Source organism: Oncorhynchus keta, chromosome 29 (genome assembly GCF_023373465.1).
Source record: "Oncorhynchus keta strain PuntledgeMale-10-30-2019 chromosome 29, Oket_V2, whole genome shotgun sequence".
NCBI lineage: Eukaryota > Metazoa > Chordata > Actinopteri > Salmoniformes > Salmonidae > Oncorhynchus > Oncorhynchus keta.
Genome location: NC_068449.1, coordinates 10014269 through 10037621, shown reverse-complemented (window position 1 = coordinate 10037621; position 23353 = coordinate 10014269). Strand labels below are relative to the sequence as shown.

Below are 23353 nucleotides of genomic sequence, written 5' to 3'. Positions count from 1 at the left end.
GCTGGTGTACTTATGCTGGATACTTGAGTCAAGATGCCATCGTCATTTTCAAAAACAGGGTTCACTCTCAATGTGTTCTCAAAGGCATAGGGAGCAATTGTATGCCTATAACACAAAGGAGATAACAAGATCGTAATAACCAAGCTATAAAACAACAACTAGCTATTGTAGCAAAACTCTAAAACAATTAAAAAGGTTATAAAAAAAAGTCCTGCTTACACCAAAGTCACAGTCTTTCGGTTCCCGAAACATTTCTTGTTTATGAATACCAAGATGCCTATGATGGCACAAACCAAGGTGAGGCTTCCCACGAGGCAGGCTATGAAAATGGCTGGATCTACAGGCAGTGACACCAGCTCATTGCAGCGCACTCCGTGATAGTGCCAGTATTTCCCTACAGGACATCTAAAATGTTCGAGAGAAAACAGGATTAGTGTCAACCCCATTGGCTATAGTTCCTTCTACTACAGTAAAAAAAAATAATAATAATTCAATAAAAAAAAGTATATCTCAATATGTCAAAAATGCCTTTCAGATTCAACAAAGCCCTAGGGCACGTGTTGGAGCATTGTTGAATCCAAAGAGCTCTTGAAGAATTTCATATATATTTTTTTCGTGCAAGACAACATCAAGAAGAGCTACGTTGCTAGTGTTTCAGTTGGTGGAAAGTGAGGACCGTAGCTTTCTGTTTGGCCGGTTAGCTCGTGGCTACCTGCAGGTGGCTCCATGACCCTGGATGATGTCACAAAGGCCCCCGTTGAAGCAGTATTCTTCCTCCAAGTTACAAATGCTCTGGCAGGGCAGACCGTCCGTAGTGCTGTAGCCAGGGTCACACAAACACTCAGCCTCCTGGGTCCAACTGTTAACCACACATTGGGAGAACTCATTGCAGGCCAAGAACTTGCAGGGATCTGCTTGGTCAGCTGAAATGAGCAAGAGGATAATTCATTAGCATTAATGAAATGCTGTTGACCTCTCTCTCTCCCCGATTTGTTCCTTCATTGTCCTCGCATGCAAAGGACAAATGGTCCTATGTTATCGGAGATCCTTGGGATGTCCATACCCCACATTGAAGATGAAATGAAACGGTTAAGTTTAGGGGTTAGGGTAGGAACGTCCCAAGGATCCCGGATAGCACTGACCAAGGAGAAACTGGAGGGCACGTTGATTGATGTGAATAAAGGTGTCTGTTTTAAACAAGGTGCAGGTAATGAGGTTTTTGCCAGGGAAGTGCTTGTGAGACTAGAGAGTAATGATTTTTGACATCATCTGCAGAGGACAACGCAGTTATGCTGCTGCGGAATTCTTTTGGCCTTTCCAAGATTGAGCATTCTAGAAGTATATTTAATCCTCCGGGCCCCCATCATTTAGATAGGAGCTGTTTCTGTCTATGACAGTGAGAACATTCTGAGGCCAATATAGAGATTGCTTACCAGGTTCTATGTCCAGGTAGCGACTGTCAATCTCAATGTCTAGTCGTTTGGATGCAGCGTTGCAGAAGTCTTCTAGCACACAGTGAACGGCCTGTGTCAGGTTATGTGGCACATCTTTTTCTACTTTCATCTTGCTGTTCACCACAACACTACCATTCCTGAAGTTGAGGATTTCCAATTGCTTAAATCCTGTCAAATTAGATTGCAGATATGGGAGAAGCTGGAAAAGAGGGGAGATTAACTAAATGAATGGGTATAGAGCACACATTTGATGCTTCAGCACTTCCCTTTCATTCACATGTGGGATTCCACTCTCACGGTAATTTGACTAGTAATTCTGTTGACATTCAAAACTATCTGATTTGATTCGCTTTTAGCTTTAAGGAGGAAATGGTATTGGTTGGCATGGTAGTCCTCAAGACATCATTATGGCAAACACCATTTAAATTAGAAAACTATGTAATGGCCATTGTTATGGTGATATGGGACAGAGTACGCCAATTTGGCATACAGTATTTTACATAAAAGTAATCTTAAAAGCATCACCAATGCCATCCCCATGAAGGACTAGTGAATTAATATGGGTAAAAGAATACAAATGAAGAGATTTGAATTCAAATGAATGTTTTATCCCATATTTCTCTCTCTTCTCACTATGAGTTTGGAGTCATTTAAACAGAAGTGCACATTTTTATACTGCTAAAATGTATGCATACATAATCTCATTCATCACAATAAAACCGTGCAAATTACAGGCTTGAAATGATCAACATTACTAAATGTAGCACAAAACTACGCATTAGTTAGTATCCCTTCTGTAAGAAGTTAGTTAGTTCCAAATTAAAAGAGAAAAGGTTAAAATGTAAGAAACCGATAAGGTCAGGCCATTGAGACCTGTACGACGACAAATCTGTCAACAACAATCTGTCCATGAAACAAATACAAAAACCAACAATACAACTGTTTTCAAATCCACCAGAACAATCTTCAAATCTGTCAAATTCTCTATTCTAGCCATATCTATGGCATCTCTCCATTTACCGAGTCCATTGAAAGTTTTTGATTGGCAATTATAAAAATGCCCTTGACTGCCAGCAAGAATAATAGACTGAGCATCACTATTATAGCTGCTCGCTCGTCTTCAATAGTAAGGTACCTGCATTTAGACAAGCGAGAACTACAGGAAAACCAAATACTGTGAGAAGGAAACATGATGGTGCTTTAACGCAGCTGTTCAATGCCTCTATACCAAGAGTTAAGAGGCATTATGGAGCTTTATCTGATTGTGTTACTTCACTTATCACCAGGGCCAGGTCACTATGCCTGAGTCTACACAGGCTGCCCAATTCTGATCTTTTTTATCTCACTAATTTGTCTTTTGACCAATCACATCAGCTCTGAAAAAGATCTGATGTAAAAAGACATGATGTGATTGGTCAAAAGACCAATTAGTGTGAAAAAAATATCAGAATTGGGCTGCCTGTCTAAACACAGCCTATGGGCCTCATACAACCTCATTCACCTCGCAGAGCACCATTCTCCATACTGTAGTAAGGCCCCCAGCAAACGTGCTGCTAGCAGGGGTATTGTTTAGGTACATCCATGTGCCTCAGCATTTCAAATCCAACAAGTTCGCAATCCTCACTGTTGCTGTAGTCTTAACGCCCTGCTTTGCACAAACTAGGTGCGTATAGCAATAACCTTTCAATGTTCATTTGAGTAAATAACAGAATACTTTTTACAGTACATTATGTCATCAAAATACAGTTTTTCTTAGTATTGAGTTCATTAAATTGTGTACACAAACTTCCAGGATGCATGACAAACTCTCTTAAAGTTGTCTAGATGTTACACGTGTATCTACTGGTTCTTTTTTGGATGTCCTGGTGAAACCACCCTACCGTATTCTCAATTATTGAAAATGTTTTGCAGTTAACATTTTCTAATGAAACAAATGGGTAGTATTTTTTTAATGAAGTTACTTAAACCTCCATTTCCAATGTTAATGGTTGCTACACGAACCAGTAGAGACAGGAGTAAAATAAGTAGTATGACAACGGGGGCTCTAGGATACATCACAAATGGGGTACGACGTTTAACAGAAATGGATTTTTCGTTTAAATGGGCCTGAACTGGAACTACCTAATAAAATTAGTCAGAACTTGCCATAACTGGCATTTACATTTACTGACCAAGTGTTGCTTTCTATTGAAATAATTCAAACATTTGTTGACCTTTGTCTTGCTAGCCCATTTAAAGGACAGTTAAGCTATTATGAAAACATACAGTAGTAACTATACTTACAAAAACTATTGTGAATACTTACCAATTCAAACTTCAAGCCTCGTTAAATTGAATGAAATATTCTAAAAGTAATGCAGCAGAAGTTCACAATTTTCTAATAGATAAATCCAGGAATTGTCATGCATTTTGTCCTGCACCGCAACATTGCAATGCATTAAATGCATAGTAGAAAGTGATTCTGACACAAGTTTGTTCTATAGTATTCCAAACTTTTGTGCTGTGAATTTCGCTACACCCCGCAATAACATCTGCTAATCATGTGTATATGACCAATACAATTTGATTTGGTTTGATTTGAATTAGTATGAGCTGACAGGCTAAATGGCATATATTATTATTATATTATATTATATATTACTTATGTTTTTATGTATTTTATATCACAATATCAAGGAAATCTTACATAAACAACATGTTCCATTTCAAGACTGCACCAGTAGATTTCTGCCCTCCAGTACTCTCGCTTCCGTTCTACTCTGCAGTGTCTGGATCCCTGTTAGTAAGAGCAGGCAATCCAATTTGTATTGATATCCATCCCATGTTAAAGCCTGAGGATGTTACATAACACAAAGTTAAGGCACTTCTGTGGAATTCAAGAACATTTCCCACTACCAAACTCAAGCTCAGCCTTAAAACCAAATATAGACGTCGGATGTAGGGCAAGTTGGACGAGATTCATAACATTAGCTGCAATTGCAATTGGTATGAATGCAGATATCTAAAAGAAAACAGTGTTTATCATCGTTGGGCTTAAGTGATTATGGTTTGTACTTGAGGAGGCAGGGCTGTCCCAAATAGCAATGGTAATGCTGAACGTAAACAATGTGATGACGTACCAATTCCTTACGACCTATTTGTATTGGGAGGAAAGCTTGTTCTCTCTTGTGCTCTTGAACCAATTGTATCACCCATGCTATTAGCTGTAATCCTGCCTATATCCTGTAAAGACGTACCTGAAATCTCATACTGTACATGTACAGTTGAAGTCGGAAGTTTACATACACTTAGGTTGGAGTCATTAAAACTCATTTTTCAACCACTCCACAAATGTCTTGTTAACAAACTATAGTTTTGGCAGGTCGGTTAGGACATCTACTTTGTGCATGACACAAGTCATTTTTCCAACAATTGTTCACAGACAGACTATTTCACTTATAATTCACTGTATCACAATTCCAGTGGGTCAGAAGTTTACATACACTAAGTTGACTGTGCCTTTAAACAGCTTAGAAAATTCCAGAAAAATATGGCTTTAGAAGCTTCTGATAGGCTATTTGACATAATTTGTGTCAATTGGAGGTGTACTTGAGGATGCATTTCAAGGCCTACCTTCAAACTCAGTGCCTCTATGCTTGACAACATGGGAAAATCTAAAGAAATCAGCCTCAGAACAAGTCTGGTTCATCCTTGGGAGCAATTTCCAAACGCCTGAAGGTACCACGTTCATCTGTGTAAACAATAGTACACAAGTATAAACCACCATGGGACCATGCAGCCGTCATACCGCTCAGGAAAGAGACACTTTCTGTCTCCAAGAGATTAACGTACTTTGGTGTGAAAAGTGCAAATCAATCCCAGAACAACAGCAAAGGACCTTGTAATGATGCTGGAGGAAACAGGTACTAAAGTATCTATATCCACAGTAAAGCGAGTCCTATACCGATATAACCTGAAAGGCAGCTCAGCAAGGAAGAAGACACTGCTCCAAAAACGCCATAAAAAAGCCAGACTACGGTTTGCAACTGCACATGGGGACAAAGATCGTACTTTTTGGAGAAATGTCTCTGGTTTGATTAAACAAAAATAGAACTGTTTGGCCATAATGACCATCATTATGTTTGGAGGAAAAAGGGGGATGCTTGCAAGCCGAAGAACACTGTGAAGCACAGGGGGTGGCAGCATCATGTTGTGGGGGTGCTTTGCTGCAGGAGGGACTGGTGCACTTCACAAAATAGATGTTATCATGAGGCAGGAAAATGATGTGGATATATTGAAGCAACATTTAAAGACATCAGTCAGGAAGTTAAAGCTTGGTCGCAAATGGGTCTTCCAAATGGACAATGACCCCAAGCATACTTCCAAAGTTGTGGCAAAATGGCTTAAGGACAACAAAGTCAAGGTATTACAGTGGACATCACAAAGCCCTGACCTTAATCCTATAGAAAATGTGTGGGCAGAACTGAAAAGCGTGTGCGAGCAAGGAGGCCTACAAACCTGACTCAGTTACACCAGCTCTGTCAGGAGGAATGGGCCAAAATACACCCAACTTATTGTGGAAAGCTTGTGGAAGGCTACCCGAAACGTTTGACCCAATTTAAATAATTTAAAGACAATGCTACCAAATACTAATTGAGTGTATGTAAACTTCTCTCTTCTATTATTCCGACATGTCACATTCTTAAAGTAAAGTGGTGATCCTGACTGACCAAAGACAAATAATTTTTACTAGGATTAAAATGTCAGAAATGGTGAAAAACTGAGTTAAATGCATTTGGCTAAGGTGTATGTAAACTTCTGACTTCAACCGTATATTTGTGCACACAAAAACACAATTGACTTATGTTGAACTAGGCTGATTGAGACCACTAAAAAATAATCTTGTAAAATGTGTGTGGTGCGTGTGCTAACCAGCATTACCTAAAGGCTCTTACTCAGTGATAAACCCCCTGAAGGTAACATTGTCTATAGTAGTCTATTGGGTTCTATGATTCAGACCAACCCGGGGCTGTCCACATACAATTAGCAATGAGGGAGTTTAGCGAGTCTCACCCCACAACTGTACAAAATACTTTCCTGCTTTAGCAATATCAACAACTTATTCAGTTTATCCACTTCTACAGTCCTACTCACACACGCGGACACATAAGTAGCCAACATATGAAAATAATATTTTAATATGGCTTACCCAAAATTACCAAACATTCCTTTACCACAATGCCTCTTTCAAATGTATGTAGCAAGCTAAAGCAAGCATGCACACTAGTCAGAATTTAATACAAACATTGTGATGCATATTGAGAACAAAAGGCTACAGAGCACAAGATCAAAATTATTCCAAGCACATTTCTAAGCTGTCCACAATAGTTGGATGTTCCTAAAAAAAAACAATGGATGTAAATAATAGTCTCACTGTTGTTTTTAAAGACTTAAACCTGGATATTGATAACAACATATTATCTCTCGTCTTCTTGCGTAAGTGATAAGAGAGCACACACTGCTGCCCATATGGACATAATGCCACCCATATGGACATAATGCCACCCATATGGACATAATGCTACCCGTATGGACATAATGCCACCCGTATGGACATAATGCCACCCGTATGGACATACTACTACCCGTATGGACATACTGCTGCCCGTATGGACATACTGCCGCCCACATGGACATACTGCTACCCACATGGACATACTGCTACCCATATGGACATACTGCTGCCCGTATGGACATACTGCCGCCCACATGGACATACTGCTACCCGTATGGACATACTGCTGCCCGTATGGACATACTGCTGCCCGTATGGACATACTGCCGCCCACATGGACATACTGCTACCCACATGGACATACTGCTACCCATATGGACATACTGCCGCCCATATGGACATACTGCCGCCCATATGGACATACTGCTACCCGTATGGACATACTGCCGCCCATATGGACATACTGCCGCCCATATGGACATACTGCCGCCCATATGGACATACTGCTACCCATATGGACATACTGCCGCCCATATGGACATACTGCCGCCCATATGGACATACTGCTACCCGTATGGACATACTGCCGCCCATATGGACATACTGCTACCCGTATGGACATACTCCCGCCCATATGGACATACTCCCGCCCATATGGACATACTGCCGCCCATATGGACATACTGATACCCGTATGGACATAATGCTGCCCATATGGACATAATGCTGCCCGTATGGACATACTGCCGCCCATATGGACATACTGCTGCCCATATGGACATACAGGGCAATCGGAAAGTATTCAGACCTCTTGACTTTTTCCACGTTTTGTTATGTTACAGCCTTGTTCTAAAATGTATAAAATAATGTTATTTTCCTCATCAGTCTACACACAATACTCCATAATAGCAAAAACAGGTTTTTAGAAATGTTTGCAAATGTATTACAAATAAAGGACAGAAATAGCTTATTTACATAAGTATTCAGACCCTTTGCAATGAGACTCGAAATTGTGATCAGGTCCTGTTTCCATTGATCATCCTTGAGATGTTTCTACAATGGATTGGAATCCACCTGTGGTAAATTAAATTGATTGGACATGATTTGGAAAGACGCACACCTGTCTATGTAAGGTCGAACAGTTGACATTGCATGTCAGAACAAAAAACAATCCATGAGGTCGAAGGAATTGTCCGTAGAGCTCCGAGACAGGATTATGTAGAGGCACAGATCTAGGGAAGTTTTACTAAAAAACGTCTGCAGTGGGCCTCCCAGGTGGCACAGTGGCACCACCAGAGACTCTGGGTTCGCGCCCAGGCTCTGTCGTAACCGGCCACGACCGGGAGGTCCATGGGCCAACGCACAATTGGCATAGCGTCGTCTGGGTTAGGGAGGGCTTGGCCGGTAGGGATGTCTTGTCTCATCGCGCACCAGCGACTCCTGTGGCGGGCCGGGTGCAGTGCGCGCCAGCCAATGTTGCCAGGTGCACAGTGTTTCCTCCGACACATTGGTGCGGCTGGCTTCCGGGTTGGATGCGCGCTGTATTAAGAAGCAGTGCGGCTTGGTTGGGTTGTGTATTGGAGGACGCATGACTTTCAACCTTCGTCTCTCCCGAGCCCATACGGGAGTTGTAGCGATGAGACAAGATAGTAGCTACTAACAATTGGATACCACGAAATTGGGGAGAAGAAGGGGGTAAAAATTCAACAACAACAAAAATGTCTGCAGCTTTGAAGGTCCCCAAGAACACAGTGGCCTCCATCATTCTTAAATTGAATAAGTTTGGAACCACCAAGACTCTTCCTAGAACTCTAGAGCTCTGTCAGAGTGACCATCGGGTTCTTGGTCACCTCCCTGACCAAGGCCCTTCTCCCCCAGTTTGGCAGGTTAACCTTCTCCCCAGTCGGAGGCCCTGTGCGCTCTAGAAACGGGTGGCCAAACTGAGCAATTGGGGGAGAAAGGCCTTGGTCAGGGATGTGACCAAGAACCCGATGGTCACTCTGATGGTCACTCTGACAGAGCTCTAGAGTTTCTCTGTGGAGATGGGAGAAACTTCCAGAAGGACAACCATCTCTGCAGCATTCTACCAATCAGGCCTTTATGGTAGAGTGGCCAGACGGAAGCCACGCCTCAGTAAAAGACACATGCTTGGAGTTTACCAAAATGCACCTAAAGTACTCTCAGACAATGAGAAACAAGATTGAACTATTTGGCCAGAATGGTGCTAGGAAACCTAGCACCATCCCAACGGTGAACCATAGTTGTGGCAGCATCATGCTGTGGGGATGTTTTGGGGGGATGTTTTTCAGCTGCAGGGACTGGGAGACTAGTCAGTATCGAGGGAAAGATGAACAAAGTACAGAGAGATCCTTGATGAAAATCCATTTCTAGAGGGCACAGGGCCTCCGACTGCGGAGAAGGTTAACCTTCCAACAAGACAACGACCTTAAGCAAACAGCCAAGACAACACAGGAGTGGCTTCTGGACAAATCTCTGAATGTCCTTGAATGGCCCAGCCAGAGTGCGGACTTGAGCCCAATCAAACATCTCTGAAGAGACTTGAAAATAGCTCTGCAGCGATGCTCCCTATCCAAATTGACAGAACTTGAGAGGATCTTCAGAAAATAATAGGAGAAAATCCCCAAATACAGGTGTGTCAAGCTTGCAACGTCATACCCAAAAAGACTTGAGGCTGTTATCGCTGCCAAAGGTGCTTCAATAAAGTACTGAGTAAAGGGTCTGAATACTTATGTAAATGTAATATTTCCATTTTTTTTAATACATTTGCAAAAAAATGTAAAAACTGTTTTTGCTTTGTCATTATGTGGTATTGTGTGTAGATTGATGAGTGATTTTTAAATGCATTTTAGAATAAGGCTGTAACGTAACAAAATGTGTAAAAAGTCAAGGGGTCTGAAAACTTTACAAATGCACTGTATACCTATACACCATTTCATACCTGAAACAGCCATTCTTAGCTTTCTTCACCTTATTAATCTTTGGCAAATCTTGGTGGACAGACTTACAAATTCTATACACATCCGTAGACGTGGTTTATTATGAACAAACCTCATTGCCATCAGCTTTTATCACCATATGAGACCCAGATAAACCAAAACTTGAGCCGAATGCACAGAATTAAGGCAAATGTCACTGTCTTAGACAAAACCAACAACATAGAACAAAAAAATTGTTGAAAGACTCAGACGAACAGACATGAAAGAAATCATTATATCGTTACATTGATTACTAAAAGTACATTTCAGAAACTGCAGGTACAGTACCAGTCAAATGTTTGGACACACCTACTCATTCAAGGGTTTTTCTTTTTTTAAACTATTTTCTACATTGTAGAATAATAGTGAAGACACGTGTACTGGGTCATTGTCCTGTTGAAAAACAAATGATAGTCCCAGAAAGCGCAAACCAGATGGGATGGCGTATCGCTGCAGAATGCTGTGGTAGCCATACTGGTTAAGTGTGCCTTTAATTCTTAATAAATTACAGACAGTGTAACGAGCAAATCACCATCATACCTCCTCCTCCTTGCTTTATGGTGGGAACCACACATGCGGAGATCATCCGTTCACCTACTCTGCGTCTCACAAAGACACGGCGGTTGTAACCAAAAATCTCACATTTGGATTTCCACAGGTCTAATGTCCATTGCTTGGGTTTCTTGGCTATAGCAAATCTCTTCTTATTATTGGTGTCCTTGAGTAGTGGTTTCTTTGCAGCAACTCGACCATAAAGCCCTGATTCACGTAGTCTCCTCTGAACAGTTGCTGTTTTGATGTGTCTGTTACTTGAACTCTGTGAAGCATTTATTTGGTCTGCAATATAAGGTGCAGTTAACTCTAATGTAATTCTGGGTCTTCTTTTCCTGTGGCTGTCCTCATGATAGCTAGTTTCATCATAGCTGATAGCTAGTTTCATCATAGCGCTTGATGGTTTTTTCAACTGCATTTGAAGAAACTTTCAAAGTTCTTGACATTTTCCACATTGACTGACCTTCATGTCGTTATAATGGTCTGTCGTTTCCCTTAACTTATTTGAGCTGTTCTTGCCGTAATATGGACTTGGTCTTTTACCAACTAAGGCTATCTTCTGTATACCACCCCTACCTTGTCACAACACTGATTGGCTCAAACACATTAAGAAGGAAAGACATTCCACAAATTAATATTTAACAAGACCCACCTGTTTATTGAAATGCATTCCAGGTGACTAGCTCATGAAGCTGGTTGAGAAAATGCCAAGACTTTGCATAGTTGTCATCAAGGCAAAGGGTCGCTATATATAGACTTATTTAACGCTTGTTTGGTTAATACATGATTCCATAAGTGTTATTTTATAGTTTTGATGTCTTCACTGTTATTCTACAATGTAGAAAATAATAAATATAAAGAAAAACCCTTGAATGAGTTAGTGTTTCCAAACTTTTGACTGGTACTGTATGTATCATTTAGCCAAACACCATTGACAAATGAGTCAGTGATTGTAGAGATGTTAATTTTTGTCAAGCGCTACTCACAGGCAAATGTTAGTCAATGAAAGCAAATTCTAAGATAGATTCTAATACATGTTTGAGATATGTACAGAACATTTAGAAAATAAATAGGCCATGCTCTCTCTGAGACATGAAAGAAATAGTTCCAATATGGAAATACCGGTATTGAAGCTAACGTCCTCTGTCTCCCAGTCCCAGATTTACTGGCTCCAGGATTTGGCGAGTCTCTGGGCTCAGAGAACTGGTTCTAAGTAAAACAAAATGTAGCCAGTTTTTTATATGGACAGGTCTTCTGATGAACTCTGAGAACTAACCCCCAATGTACTTGGCTGTTAACATATAGCACCAGTATGGTTTAATTCATTAATTCATTTGTTAATTAATGTAATCAGGCTTACATCATCACTTGTCTAGTTTCAAAAATAGCCCCTATTCACTTGGGGCTACTTAAATGTTCACTTCACTTCAAACATCCAACCATTGCTTAATGCACAATTAGCTTATCAAACAGTTTGAAACAAGAGCTTGCAGCTAAAAATACAGGTATGACAACAAGGCATGCAGAGAGATAATATCGAGCACAAATATGTGTTTACCTACCAGCTGAAGAAAGGTATTCTCCAATGACCTGTACTCGGGAGAGCTTTTGTTGAACAGGTCCTCTGAAAACATCATGTTAGTGACTCGCAAACTAAAGAACACCACCATTTCTTTGGCTTTTCCAGTACTGGCCATTAAAGGAGTGTTCATGTGTGTGAGTGCTGGGGGTGCGGTGGACTCAAATGGGCCTTCTAATCCACTGCCAAACTCGTCCAGCGTATTGGCGGCTTCTGTACCGTCCTCTACCTTCTCTACATCCTCCTGTATGTCCGAGTCATTAGAGATATCCACGTCCGTCTCAAGTGGTTCCTCATCTTGGAGAGAGTCCCATCCTTCTGAAGGTCCAGGGGGAAAATTTGCTGAGGGGACTTCCTCAGGTTCTGCTTGGATGACATCATCCTCAGATAAAGGCATGTTTGGTGATTGTGTAACAGTGGTGAATGTTTCGATGGATGTAGGTTCTACGTGTAGAGATGCTGTAGTGGTGATCATTTGATTGTCTCCGTCTGGTTGCTTCTCTAAAGTCGTCTCAGTAGTTGTGGGTCCTTTTTAAATAAAATAAAAAATATCAGAAAATGACATACAAATCCATTTCAATCAAAAAGATTGAAATTGAAATCAAAAAATGCTTCCATAAATTTTGCCACTTGGTTTATAAGCAGAACATTACCTTCATCTTCCTTTGGTTCAACAGTTGGGAGGGTCTCCTCAGCATCTTCCTCAGGGGGGAAGAGAGTAATCATTTTGGTGGTAGGCTGTTCTGTAACAGCCGTTCTTGTAACTGGTGGCCAAACCCAAAGGTAGTCCTCTGTCGCATCCACAGTGTTCTCTATATCAATCGTCTGCTCTGTAGCATCCACTAGAGACTGCTCTACCTCAATCGTCTTCTCTGTAGAATCCACTGGAGACTCCTCTACATCAAGCGTCCCCTCTGTAGCCTCTACCTCAGATGTCTCTTCTTTAACATCCACTGCAGGCTCCTCTACGTCAAGAGTCCCCTCTTTAACCTTTACCTCAATCGTCTCCTCTGTAATATCCAGCGGCTCCTCTACTGCAATTGTCTCCTGTGTAACATCCACTGGAGGCTCCTCTACTTTAAACGTCTCCTCTGTAACATCCACTGCAGTCTCCTCTACATCAAGCGTCCTCTCTGTAGCCTCTACCTCAATTGTCTCCTCTGTAACATCCACTGCAGGCTCCTCTACATCAAGCGTCCTCTCTGTAGACTCTACCTCAGTCGTCTCCTCTGTAACATCCACTGTAGTCTCCTCTACGTCAAGCGTCCTCTCTGTTGCCTCTACCTCAGTCGTCTCCTCTGTACCCTCCACTGCAGGCTCCTCTACCTCAGTCGTCTCCTCTGTAACATCCACTGCAGGCTCCTCTACCTCAATCGTCTCCTCTGTAACATCCACTGCAGGCTCCTCTACCTCAGTCGTCTCCTCTGTAACATCCACTGCAGGCTCCTCTACCTCAGTCGTCTCCTCTGTAACATCCACTGCAGGCTCCTCTACCTCAGTCGTCTCCTCTGTAACATCCACTGCAGGCTCCTCTACCTCAATCGTCTCCTCTGTAACATCCACTGCAGGCTCCTCTACCTCAGTCGTCTCCTCTGTAACATCCACTGCAGGCTCCTCTACCTCAATCGTCTCCTCTGTAACATCCACTGCAGGCTCCTCTACCTCAGTCGTCTCCTCTGTAACATCCACTGCAGGCTCCTCTACCTCACTCGTCTCCTCTGTAACATCCACTGCAGGCTCCTCTACCTCAGTCGTCTCTTCTGTAACATCCACTGCAGGCTCCTCTACCTCAGTCGTCTCCTCTGTAACATCCACTGCAGGCTCCTCTACCTCAATCGTCTCCTCTGTAACATCCACTGCAGGCTCCTCTACCTCAATCGTCTCCTCTGTAGCCTCTACCTCAGTCGTCTCCTCTGTAACATCCACTGCAGGCTCCTCTACCTCAGTCGTCTCCTCTGTAACATCCACTGCAGGCTCCTCTATCTCAAGCATCTCTTCTGTAGCATCTACCTCAAGCATCTCATCTGTAGCCGCCACTGGAGGCAACTCTACTTCTTCTGAGGGAGGACTCTCAATAAGTTCCTCTTGGGGAGAATTGGGAGTTACTTCAATGGCAGGGGAGGCAGTGGTAGCCTCAGTGAGGAGAACAGTAACTGAGTCACCTAAAGGCACAACAGTGAGTTCCTCGGGTGTGTCTGTAAAATCTTTAAGAAATTCCTCTCCGACAGCAACAGTTGGTAAGAAACCTTCAGTGTGCCCAGCAACCTCCTCTAGCAAGGTCTCCAAGGTAGTCGCTTCCAACTCATTGCGTAGAGAAACAGTGGGATCTGAAGGGAAAACATAAAAGTTAGCGTTTCTTCAAAGATTATATCCCAGTTGACCTGAGCTTTAAATGAAGCTTACCAGGTTCAAAACTGAGTGTTTGTATGTCCACAGGCAGGGATGTCTCTCCGCTCAAGGCCTTGGAAACCAGATCCTTCAGTCTGTGCCCGTTTGTGTAAATAACTGTCTCTGTGCCTGGTTCTAGAGTGGTTTTAGATTCTGTGTCAGGGTCTTCTCCATTCGTCTCAAACACCACAGCATAGCGGACTGACACATCATCAGATCTGTCAACAAAGCAGAGCTTATATTAGGGAAATAGTATGTATTTCTGACAGCTTTTATTATCTAAGCATTTTAGCAAATATAGCAAATGCCAAAGTTTGAGGGACCTCTGACTAATGGAACACTGTTTTATTATTCCTTTGCTAATGAGACAGCATTACTCTGCGCAGAGAGTGTGTATGTCTAATGGAGGAGCCTGTTCAATGGAATGAAAGATTTGGCTGACTTGTTAGTACTTTCACAGTTCCTTGAACAACCTACCTAAATTCAACCAACCGAAATCCCAAAACACGAAGATCTTTATACCCAGGAAGTTTGTCAAAAACGTGAACCATCTGTGGAGAAAATACATTTTATGGTTATGTTTAGGTAACACATCTTCCTTCGATTCATGCAGCGTTCTCTCTGGGGCAATAATCATTGTAAGCAAAATAACATCACACGAATGGAAAAGATATAGCCAATACAGAAAAATAACTTTCATTATATTATGGCTCTCTCACTGTAGGATCATCTATGTGCCGTCAACAGACTTGCATTTTCTTTAGGAATCATTCATGAGCTTTACTTACACTCTTTATCTTTCTGGAGTTACAAATCCAACTAAGTCTTTTGATGTTGCCCAATACACTGCTTGATTTACCCTAAGCTTCTTAAAAATCACAAGCTCATTTGCTCACAAGCTCATTTTGGGCTCCCGAGTGGTGCAGTGGTCTAAGACACTCAGTGCTAGAGGCGTCACTACAGACCCTGGTTTTGTTCCAGGCTGTATCAAAACCGGCCATGATTGGGAGTCCCATAGGTCGGCGCACAATTTTCCCAGCGTCGTCCGGGTTAGAGTTTGGCTGGGGTAGGCCGTCATTGTAAATAAGAATTTGTTCTCAACTGACTCGCCTAGTTAATTAAAGGTTCATATTAGAGATTCTAGACTAGGAAAAGGCATAAATAGTCATTCACAAATGTTGTATGCTTGCAAAATACATTTGCAATCCTTTCGATACTGTTTTTGCTGAAGGGGCTTGTGATTATCTCAAATCATTGCTCACGTTTTCCTCTGTGCCTATTAAAAATCAATATGCAATGAGGCTTCTTAAGGATTGTCCCACACAAGGCATACCTAATTATGTGGCCAACAATCAGTTCTTCAATAAAAAAAAGTATTACCTTAAGAATGTTATTTAAAAAATAAGAAAATAATCCTTTAGAGTCAAATTCGTACATGTGTGAATGTCTTAGTAATTTATCACACCAGGTTTCAAACCTGAGTCATCTGGGGGACTATGTTAGCCCATTGAGTTAAAGCCTAGGCATTGGCTCTGGGAGCTAAAATGAGTCAACAGGCCTCAGTCAAGTTTAGTCATTGTGTAGTTCACTAAACCCATCTCTGCAATAAAGGCTTATGTACTTGTTCATACTTAAGACTTTTCAAGAACATTTCCTCCCTGTTCGCCTCACCGTATCGTGGAGATTGCGTGTGATGTCATGGTACTGGGGAGCTGCAGGGTCTCTCAGAAGAAGTTCACTGTAGCCAGGGTCAGCTATGGTGACACTGAACTCCACTATCTGCTCCTCAATAACCACCTCATCTGGTACAATGTTTGGAATCTCTGTTATCTGTGGAAAACAAAAGCAGCATTGCATTGTCAACGGCCATCAGCATTCATAATATATGCCATTTAGCGGACGCTTTTATCCAAAGCGACTTACAGTCATGTGTGCATACATTCTACGTATGGGTGGTCCCGGGAATCGAACCCACTACCCTGGCATTACAAGCGCCATGCTCTACCAACTGAGCTACAGAAGGACCACTATTCATTGAAGACTATAAAGCCAAGGCAAGGTAGCTCTCAGAAAATATGCTTTAACTTACGTCCCCTGCTTCATTCGGAATGCTAAACAGTTCTGATGGAGTTTTCGAGCCTACAAAGAAAGCATTGTGCATTAATTCCAGAATGTTGTATTATTACATTTAACACACTGTATGGATGAATGTGGAGTACTTACATTTCTCAATCTCAGTTCCTCCAGCTGTTGGTACTTCACCGCTGGAAATCAAGAATAGATGTTTTACAACATTTACAATCAAACTGAAATGTACAAAAGGTCAAAAGGGGGTTTCTTGCTCTCTAGGCCTTGGTCCAGAATCCTACCATGATAATCCTGTCACCCAAGTTGTTTGGGCTGAGATGCACAGAGAAGGTGGGTCAGGTCAGAGTTGTATGTCAACTCAGGCCACCAGATGTACAGGCTCCAGGCAGTTTAGAGAGCTGAGGAGGGTTATTTGAGTTTACCTGTTTTTGCCTTCTACCAATTAAATCAAATCAAATTGTATTTGTCACTTGCGCCAAATGTAACAAGTATAGATAGACCTTACCGTGAAATGCTTACTTACAAACCCTAAACCAACAATGTTGAGTTTTGTTTTTAAGTAAAAAAATATTTGAAAAATATATATAAAAAAATAAAACCATATAAATAAAAATAACACAATAAAATAACAATAATTATCCTTGCCGCAACAATTAGTTTTTTTGGTCATGATTACTTTTTACAACTATAATTTAAACCTTTCTGAACAAATGTTTAGAGAAGCTTGTCTAGTCTCTGGAGATTGCTGGCATTTTAGAACTTTGTAGTGAAATGTAAAATAACAATGGGGTATGAAACATTGATTTTAAATGTTTTTAACATCTATTTTGTTTTCGAACACCATATTAAATTAGAATACAATTGATAAAAAAAGGTAGTCAGTTGAAAATTCATGCCGGAAGGGTGTTGAGCATTAGTTTGAATTAAACATTGTAAGGCCTACTTTTTGTGATATCTCTAAATAACATCTCACATTTCTCCAACCTTTTCTCTACCTACCTACCTTTCTTTCTGGATCTTCTCCTGTTCAGCAACTCTCTAAAAAACAAACCGACACCCACATTTTAAATATAGAATAACATATCTCCATCACAGTCATTATCTCTCAATGTTACTCTTGTTACTATGATGCATGGGAATGTATGAAGGTTTTAGTACTCACTCTGGCCACCATGTCAATGTGTTCCTGGGTACTACTGAAGTTCCTGGCCACCTCATCCAGACAGAGAGAGCCATGCTGGCAGGCGTAGGTCCAGTGTTTGTACTCCTCGGAGTTAGGAACCCTGTCCAAGAAGATACGGAAGGCCTCCCATATCGCTTCCTGACAAACTAAAAGTATAGTCAAACATATCAGAACAGCTGAATAAAGACCTGTATGAGAACAATTCTTATCATGTAGACTAAATGGCAAGTCAATATTTCGCATCTCATTATCATATACGTGTAAGGCGAGACTCAACAATGGAATCATTATGGCCTAGGTTTGGACAAACTATTTTGTCACATTAATATGATTGAACAGCTTTGAATAATGTATCAGTTAAATGTCACCTCATAATGTGGGAATGAAATGTACTCGTCCCTAATGGTCTGGAATGTTTGAAACGTGAATCACAAAAAGCCCTAAAGCTTTTGTTGTGGCAGGGCTTTTGGAGCGGCAGGGTAGCCTAGTGGTTAGAGCGTTGGACTAGTAACTGAAAGGTTGCAAGTTTGAATCCCTGAGCTGACAAGGTACAAATCTGTCATTCTACCCCTGAACAGGCAGTTAACCCACTGTTCCTAGGCTGAATTTGTTCTTAACTGACTTGCCTAGTAAAATAAAGGTTAAAAATGTATGTTATGAGGAGCAACAATCACTTGAATTATCAAATATGTTTATGCCTTTGAGACATTCTCTTGCATTTTCATTTCATTAAGTGAAGTTATTATTTCCATGGGATATTCACTGTTTGAATACCCTCACCTCAATGTCACTCCATCCCTGAATTTAGCCAGTCACTCAACAGAATCTATGAATGAAATCTGCAAATGCATGACTTTCCGAGGGCTTATGAGAGGATTTAAAGTGAACAAGTGAACATCTACAGTACCAGTCAAAAGTTTGGAAACACCAACTCATTCAAGGGTTTTTCTTTATTTTTACTCATTTCTACATAGTCGAATAGTAGTGAAGACATTAAAACTACGTAATAACACATATGGAATCATGTAGTAACTAAAAAAGGGTTAAACAAATCTAAATATATTTTACATTTCAGATTCTTCAAAGCAGCCACCCTTCGCCTTGATTACAGCTTTGCACACTCTTGGCATTCTCTCAACCAGCTTTATGAGGAATGCTTTTCCAACCGTCTTAAAGAGTTCCCGCATATGCTGAGCACTTGTTGAAAGTGTTCAAGTGTGCTTAGAATTCTAAATTCTAAATAAATCACTGACAGTATCACCAGCAAAGCACCACCACACCATCACACCTCCTCCTCCATGCTTCACGGTGGAAACCACACATGGGGAGATCATCAGTTCATTGTTTCTCACAGGGACACGGCGGTTGGAACCAAATATCTCAAATTTGGACTCATCAGACCAAAGCACAGATTTCCACAGATCGAAGGTTCATTGCTTTTGTTTCTTGGCTCTAGCAAGTCTCTTCTTGTTATTGGTGTCCTTTAGTAGTGGTTTCTTTGCAGCAATTCGACCATGAAGGCCTGATTCACAGTCTCCTCTGAAAAGTTGATATTGAGATGTGTCTGTAACTTGAACTCTGTGAAGAACTTATTTGGGCTGTAATCTGAGGTGCAGTTAACTCAATAAATGTTTATGCACACTAGGTAAGACCCTTGTGCACTAGGTAAGACCGGCCATCCCCTATTTTGGTTAGTGCGCCAGGTGGTGCTAAAGGTTAGGTTAGAAGTGGGAAGGCAGGCAAAGTAGGAGAGGGGATTCCTTAACTTTTACTTTCTTTGCTTTGGTTCCATCCAGACCCTTTCCCCACATTACCGTGTGTTAGGAATAATACATTCCCTGTAAACTGTATTTTTCTCTGCCTCGGTCGTCCTTCCCCGCACCTATGATCACATACAATTTTTTCACTCCACGGGAGTTGAGATGTTGCGGGGTGTTGCGTTCCCTCCACCAAGAGGTGTACGTAACATAATGGGGGCTCATCCGGGATTATTAAATCCACAGGACCCCGCTGCTCTGAGCTCTCTGTAATTGGTGATTGGGTGTGGTGGTAAGGTTGTGAGTTTGGGTGACTTGTTCAGTTTATGTGTGTTCAGTAGTCTGCTGTGTACAAAATGGCTGCCTCAGCCATCCTCTGTTAATCGGTAGGTGGGGTTGCCTAGAGTAGACTTTGCGCCATAGCTGACCGTTATGGTCTTCGTCCCTGAGAAAGCCCTAAAGGCTGAGCTTTTGGTGCTAGTCAGGGAGGGTTTCGTGAGACCTCATTTTCTCGTTGAAAGATGAGGAGAGGGCGGCTTCAGGAGAGGAGACGGGAAGACATAACGATGCCAAGTCGGATGGCGCGGAGGAAGGGGTTGCTCGTACCCCCTTTACATTGTCCTGATTTGACCCTTTATCTTCTGCTTCCGTCATTCTGACAGGACCGTTAGGCTAAAGGTAAGGCTGACCCGTTTGGAAAAGGAGCTAAAGGATAAAGAGCGCGTTAGACAGCTGAAATTTGATTTAGAAATTAGGAAAATGGAAATAGAAGCCGGCAAGGTGAGGATCCGACAACTGGAGCTAGACTCTGGCTCCAGTGTGACTCCACAACCTGCCCTTCATCAAGCCCACTTTGAAGTGAGTAAAAATATAGCTTTAGTCCCTCCATTTCGGTTGTCGGAAGTTGATTCCTATTTCTCTGATGGAACCAAAGCAAATGTGACCGCTGCACTGCGTTGGCCACTCAAGGTTTGGCTGCTCCTGTTGTAATGTAAATTGTCTGGGAAAGCTCAGGAAGTAGTAGCCACTCTCTCCCTGGAAGACAATTTACAGTATGATATAGTTAAAACAACCGTGTTGCGGGCCTATGAGTTGGTGGCTGAAGCTTGTAGGCAGCGCTTCAGGAACCACAAAGAAAACGTACTTTTGTTGGGTTTGCTAGGGTCAAAGAGTCTGTTTAATCGCTGGTGTTCAGCCAGCAAAGCTAACACCTTTGCTGATATTCGGGAGTTGATGCTGTTGGAGGATTTTAAAAGCAACCTGCTTGTGTGGCAGGTTAAATGACATATTCATAGCCTGTTATACATTGAAAAGTATTAGTAAGTTCATAGTATGTGAGGATCTTAAAACATCTAAGGTTAAAAAGATGCATTCAGTATTAGTTGATAGAGATTGATAACATTCATATAATTGTGTTAAAGTTCAAATCTGTCAAAGGGTACGAATTGTGAGAGTAATGTGTAAACGTTATATTGATTACTTTATTTTGTGGTGCCTAAAAGTGTTAATCTGTGATCGTCGAAATGCTCTTAATCTATGAGCCGGAGATCGATTGCTCTGGTCTCCACCCATATTCCTGGGGAAAATTGTGGTCTTTTCTCATTGAACTAAACGTTGAATTGAGAATACAACACCGTATCACTGTCGTGATTATTTCTCCCCTGTTTTCAGGTACTTTATTGATGATAAAAATAGTAATTTAAATGTTATAACTAGCGAACATGTCAAGAGTGTTTAAGGTGTGTTTTAGTAACGTCTTGAGGAAGTTAGAGTTAAGTTTGAAGAGAGTAATATTAGCCCTGCTCGGTTGAAGTGAAGAATAGCATCCTACTGAGAGTAGCTGCCATTTTATGTCAATTGTGAATGAACATGCGCGTTGTTAATAAGATATTTTGCTGTGTTATTTGTATAATGGGTTTTCTGTTGTTTTGTAATGTGTTACTTTTGTGAAATGATTGAACTAAACGTTGAATTTAGAATACAACACCGTATCACTGTCGTGATTATTTCTCCCCTGTTTTCAGGGGCGTTAACACTTGATAGAATTGTAGTTCATTTAAATGAACAGAAAGTGGCGACATTGGCCCAGGCAGCAGTGTTGGCAGATGAGTACGCTCTGACGCACAAGACTGTGTTTGGTGCACCTCGTTTTGAAGGCTGAATGATTACGTCATCAGTGCCTCGTTCAGGTCGTTTTCATCCAAAGACCCTAAGCCTTCGCACGAAATCGGTGAATGTTTTTACTGTCACCAAAAGGGTTTTGTGACTGCGGACTGCCTGGTTTTGAAAAATAAACCGGAACAGTCCCTATCACCATCCCCTAAATTAAAAAGCGTGGATTTAGTCCCGTTTGTGGCTCTTCTGTTGGACCAACTTATTGATTCAGCATTTGGGAAACTGGATCCTATCTATGCTCCGTTTCCTTAACTGGAGAACAAGCTGATCAAAAGTCCATACAGATCTTAAAGGACACCGGGGCGGTGCAGTCAGTAATTGTTACTGATGCTTTACCCTGGTCCCCTGAAATATTGTGGCTCGCATGTCATATTACAGGGGATAGAGACAAAAACCATACCTGTACCATTACACTGAGTCCACTTAGTTTCAGACTTGGTATCAGGACGTTTCCGTGTTGTTGGAGTGTCTACACTGCCAGTAAAAGGAGTCACTTTGCTACTAGGGAATGATATCGCTGGTGGTAACGTGACTCCTGTGTTAGAAGTAGTAGACAACCCAGAAATCAAAACTGCAGATGATAAATTGGTTCAAGCATTTCCCCATGTTTTTCCTGCTTGTGTGTTAACGAGGGCACAATCTCGCAAGCTGGGAGATGTGGTGGATTTGTCTAGTTCCATTAATGAGCATATTGAGGTAGAAGACATTGCACCGAGTATGCCTTCTGCAAGGCCAACAGTTCCTACCCCCATAAAAACTAAGGCAGGGGGAAACACAATTGTGCCCCAATTACATGACATTCTTGTGTCTGTCACCCCCGAGAAGGTGATTGAATGTCAAAAGGGAGACACCAGTCTTCGCAAATGTTTTGCTTTGGAAATTTCCATTGAGGAAGTAAAACTAGAGACACCTCCTACTTTATGAAAGCAGGAGTTTTGATGCTTAAATGGACAGCTCATAACACAGTTAATGACTGGAGTGAAGTGTTTCAAGTGGTTGTTCCTACACTGTTCCGACAGCAGGTGCTGTCACTCGCTCATGACAAGGCATGGTCTGGATTTAGGGATCACGAAGACTTATAACCGAGTCCTTTATTTCTGGCCAGGTTTGAAGTCTGATGTTGTCCAATTTTTTAAAACATGTCATGTATGTCAACTCACTGGGAAAGCGAATCAAACAGTTCCTCTTCCGTCGCTCTGCCCGATACCTGTGATGGGGGAACCGTTTGATTGAGTGATAATCGATTGTGTAGGTCCGATCCCGAAAACCAGGTCAGGTAACCAGTTTTACAACAATAATGTGCAGTGCTACTCGATACCCAGAGACTATCCCTCTCCGTACAAAAGCGGCTAAGCCTATGATGAATCCACTAGTTACAGTTGAAGTCGGAAGTTTACATACACTTAGGTTGGAGTCATTAAAACTCATTTTTCAACCACTTGAAGGAGAAAGGAGGAGGCTTGCAAGCCGAAGAACACCATCCCAGTCGTGAAGCACGGGGGTGGCACATCATGTTGTGGTGGTGCTTTGCTGCAGGAGGGACTGGTGCACTTCACAAAATAGATGGCAAAATGTTGTGTATATATTGAAGCAACATCTCAAGACATTAGTCAGGAAGTTAAAGCTTGGTCGCAAATGGGTCTTCCAAATGGACAGTGACCCCAAGCATACTTCCAAAGTTGTGGCA

The 23353-nt window shown here is 41.7% G+C and overlaps 1 protein-coding gene across 1 annotated transcript; it reads right to left on the bottom strand.

Annotated features, from left to right (window-relative positions):
* Positions 1 to 19: 19 nt before the first annotated feature.
* Positions 20 to 18215, bottom strand: LOC118362132 (interphotoreceptor matrix proteoglycan 1-like). The gene is made up of 14 exons (XM_052485882.1): positions 17714 to 18215; positions 17555 to 17589; positions 16687 to 16727; positions 16553 to 16602; positions 16135 to 16293; positions 14941 to 15014; positions 14479 to 14681; positions 13975 to 14402; positions 12729 to 13905; positions 12059 to 12603; positions 11619 to 11705; positions 1434 to 1653; positions 713 to 923; positions 20 to 405 (listed from the first exon to the last, which is right to left on the bottom strand). Exons 1-14 carry the CDS (start codon positions 18020 to 18022, stop codon positions 216 to 218), a joined length of 3729 nt encoding a protein of 1242 aa, XP_052341842.1. The 5' UTR covers positions 18023 to 18215; the 3' UTR covers positions 20 to 215.
* Between the last annotated feature and the right edge of the window lie 5138 nt (positions 18216 to 23353).